Raw genomic sequence first — 4,071 nt, 5'->3', positions numbered from 1 at the left:
CAAGAAACAAACTCATGTGGCCCGTTCTACTACTGAAGCAGAATATCGTGCCCTTGCTGATACCACATCTGAGCTTTTTTGGCTACGATGGCTTCTCAAAGCTTTAGGTGTGTCTACATCCTCTGCTACTCCTCTTTATTGTGACAACAAGAGTGCCATTCATATTGCTTACAATGATGTCTTCCATGAACGGACTAAACACATCGAGATCGAGTGTCATTTTATCCGTTATCATCTTGTCCATGGTGCTCTCAAGCTAATCTCAGTCTCCTCTACAGATTCACTTGCAGATATCTTCACCAAGTCACATCCTAAGGGACGCCTTCGTACTTTGGTTGACAACCTCAAGTTGGTCTCACATCCACCTTGAGTTTGAGGGGGGCTGCTAACATGTATAGTGTTGTGGGATTTAGGCCCAACTAGTTTACTTGTATAGCACACATTCTTGTACTACACTCTTACTTGTACTGCACTGATATGCCTCTTATATAAAGGCACTCATGTATATTCTTTTAGTGTGAAATACAATACTATTGAATTCAGTATTTCTAACATTTCTCACTATTCTTCCTTTTATTTTTTTGAAAGTCCTTTTTCTTCTCACTCTCACTCTCACTCTTCACTGTTTTCAGATTGCTAATTAAGAATGTAGGGCTCTAGAAGTATCCATTCATATATTTTTGGTATTAGGAGTGCTGTACTGGGAGGCCATAACAAAATGGCAAATTCTACTGTAATTGATGTTGTCAGAAATTGTGTGATCAAAGAATCCTGTAGAACGCTATTGGTTATTGAAGTATATGTCCTTTTGACAATGCTGCTAATAGCCTTTCTAACAATCTTCGGATCATGGAGGCGTCGTAGCCACAGTTTGATGCTCAAATATTTGATATGGGCATCTTATAGTTTGCCTCCGGACCTGGTAACATACACCATGGGCATGGCGGGAGAATTCCCAGAGTCATTGTCTGCTATTTGGGCGACGTTTTTAGTTATTACCCTTGGAAGCGCTGATTGCATTTCCTCCTACAGGCTTGAAGACAGTGAATGTCGAAAGGAATATAACTTGGAACTTTTGGTTCTATATTGTTGGTTGGGCTGGCAGCTAGGTAGGTCTATTTCTAGTCTTGAGACCAGTGTCGCTGTACTGATCTCTGTTCTCTTTGCTTTGTCTGTGTTCAAGACAGTAGCAAGAAGTAAAGCTTGGACCATGGCTAGCAGCTATGGTTTGGTGAGAAAAACCAAACTGATTGCAGACTTCATGGAAGATGAGGACAAAGAAGATGTAGGTGCAGATCTTACTTGCATGAAAGGCTACAAGTATTTGGTGAAAGGCGGAAAGGCAGAGAAGAAAGTTAAAGCACCACGCTACCACATGCAGTTAAAGGCTGCAGATGATGAAGTCATTACCATTGATAAGATCTGGCAATGCAAAGGAAGTCTCTTAAGCTCCACTGGAGATCCAGACGGTCGACTCAAGGATATTTGCCTTTCGTATGCATTGTATAGGCTTCTCTGCCGTAGATTTGCAGGATATCCCTTCTCTGAAAGCTCCCAACAGAAGACATGGAATTTCGTTCGATATGGGCTACTTTCCGAAGAAGATGACGGTCACAAGAGAGCATTTAGAGTTATTGAGGTAGAGCTCGCATTTCTGCATGATCTCTTCTACACAACATATCCCGTCTTCTTTGCCAATGGACTTCTTTGGTTAAGAAATCTTGAGCTCGTTGTTGTTATAATTGGTTGTTGGATTGTGGTATCCATTCTAGTTAGCTTCTACGCACAAAAGGAACGTTTGACTTCATATGAGATTCCTACTCTTCTTACTATTATAGCTATAGGCGCTACGCTTTTAATGGAAGTTGGGCAAATTTTTGTTATCAACTTCTCGGATTGGGCTAAGGTACAGTGGCTTTGCTATTATGTTAAAAAACCCTCATTGCAGAATAATAAATGCATAGAGATGATCATACAAATTCTGTGCCATAGGAAAGCGTTAAAACCTTGGGATAGAAAGCTTGGCCAATATTCTCTTCTTGAATCTTTTAATCATAACCCTTGCAAAATTCTCCACAATCCTTTGACCTCTCTTTTGATAGATATTAACAAAAAAGGTCGAAAGCTAAGTGCTCAAATCACATTGCCAGTGGAGGTGAAAAAAGCAGTTATTCATTCACTAAAGACCAATGAGCAGCAACTAAGAAATGGGGTAGCTTCTCTGCAGCGAAACGAGGTTCAGGATAAACTATCATGGGCATGTAGACTTGAGACACAGTCACATGTTATCATGGTCTGGCATATAGCTACTAGTTTTTGCGAGCTCAACTTATCATCACAAGTAATTGCTACAGGAGAACAGTCCAACCAACGAAGGGAAAGCAATGAGTTCATTGTGGCAACTAAGTTGTCTAAATATTGTGCCTATTTGGTGGCTTTTGCTCCAAGACTTTTACCTGGTCATGCATATACCACTGAATTTATTTTTGATCAGGTAGTTGTTGAAGCCAGGGATAAACTCAAGGGATGCAAGAAAAGTATTTACCAAAAGATGTTGACTTGCAAAGATGACTGCATGAAAAGAATTTCCGAAGATATGTTGACTTTAGGCAAAGACGATCCTGCGGAAGCTGAAGAAATTATTGAAAGGGGTGCTACTCTTGCAAAGCAAATAGAACAAATAGAAGACAATGGGCTGAAATGGAAAATTCTGGCAGAATTCTGGGCAGAGATGATGTTGTTTGTGGCTTCTTCAGGTGATGAAACTGCCCATGCAGACCACCTAGCAATGGGAGGAGAGTTTGTGACTCACTTGTGGGCATTACTCTCCCATGCTGGTATACTCATGCGAGACTCAACTCAGGATGTTTGATGTGTTTCCTTATGATTGTTTGATATTGTGTGATTTCTCATGCATTTCCAATCGAGTATGTATAATAGATGTGTGCCCTCATATAAAATAAATAAATAAATAAAACATGTGTAGGGCGCTGTGGTTGTATTGTAACGCGCGTTGTATATTTGGTTTGATTTGTGTTTGATCTTCTCTCATTTCCTTTGATTTGATTTCTTTAACCTTCGCATTGCTTAACGTATTCAAATTCATTAGAGTATATGTTTTCCGATTTCTGTAGAGAAAGATATTTACTATTTTCCCGAATCAGTGTACATTTGACCTTGCTTATTTGTATAATATTTATCAAAAGATATAATTTTTGGTAAATTTTATGTTAAATATGTAATAAAAAGCTAAAAACTAATTAAGCTTATTTCAAAAAATAAATTTAAAGTTAAATTATTTGAATTAAAACTGGCAATAGGTAAAAAGTAAAAAGATCTAACCTAACTCACCCTTATCCACAACAGTAGAGCTAAAAATTTAGCTATTTGACACCACAAAAAGTTATTTTATCTATTTTACCTACAGACATGCTACAGCAATGAATCTATTTTTTATTTTAACACAATAAAATAAGATATCTATTACAATAAAATAATATATTCACTACATACAACCATCACAGCCACACACACAACCGGACAAGGAATAATTTTTTTTTTTAAACTCTAAGCTACACTGCACATCCATAGATAGACGTGCACTGTGGCAATGAAGCTAAAAAAAAATAGTTTTACCTCCACTGCTATGTGGTTATTTTTGGTGTTTTGGTGGAGTTAAAATAGCTATATAGCTTTTTAGCTCAACTGCTACAAGTGCTCTTAGGTGGGTTATGGATAAGACACCATCCTTAGCTTAGCTAGTGGGATTTTTAGACTAAATTTGCCTACAACTACATTGAGACGAGTAATGCTATATGCATAATAATATGAATAATTCTAAAGATACACCCAATTGCACACATGATTTTACTATTTGCTGACTTATGAGACTGTGAGCGATAGATATTTTCTACTCATATGAATCTACCACTTATCATTAAATACTCATAATTGCACAAATTAACAGGTTGTGAAATTAGATGTGAGAATGGTTGTGTACATAATATTGTTGTAATATTTTTCACAATAATTGAGGTAGTAAGTTTATACTTTGTTTTTATTTGGGTCCAT

At 37.4% G+C, this 4,071-nt stretch overlaps 1 protein-coding gene across 1 annotated transcript; it reads left to right on the top strand.

Annotated features, from left to right (window-relative positions):
• The first annotated feature begins 718 nt into the window (after window positions 1–718).
• Window positions 719–2,872, top strand: LOC142635679 (uncharacterized). The gene has a single exon (XM_075809801.1). The coding sequence runs from the start codon at window positions 719–721 to the stop codon at window positions 2,870–2,872; it is 2,154 nt and encodes a 717-aa protein (XP_075665916.1).
• Window positions 2,873–4,071: the final 1,199 nt, after the last annotated feature.

This window comes from Castanea sativa, chromosome 5 (assembly GCF_040712315.1).
Source record: "Castanea sativa cultivar Marrone di Chiusa Pesio chromosome 5, ASM4071231v1".
NCBI classification, from domain to species: domain Eukaryota; kingdom Viridiplantae; phylum Streptophyta; class Magnoliopsida; order Fagales; family Fagaceae; genus Castanea; species Castanea sativa.
Note: the sequence above shows the minus strand (reverse complement) of the source record. Positions and strands in the feature narration are given on the sequence as shown.

Coding starts and splice junctions, on each gene's coding strand:
- LOC142635679 (XM_075809801.1), top strand. CDS start 719: ATGGCAAATTCTACTGTAATTGATGTTGTCAGAAATTGTGTGATCAAA.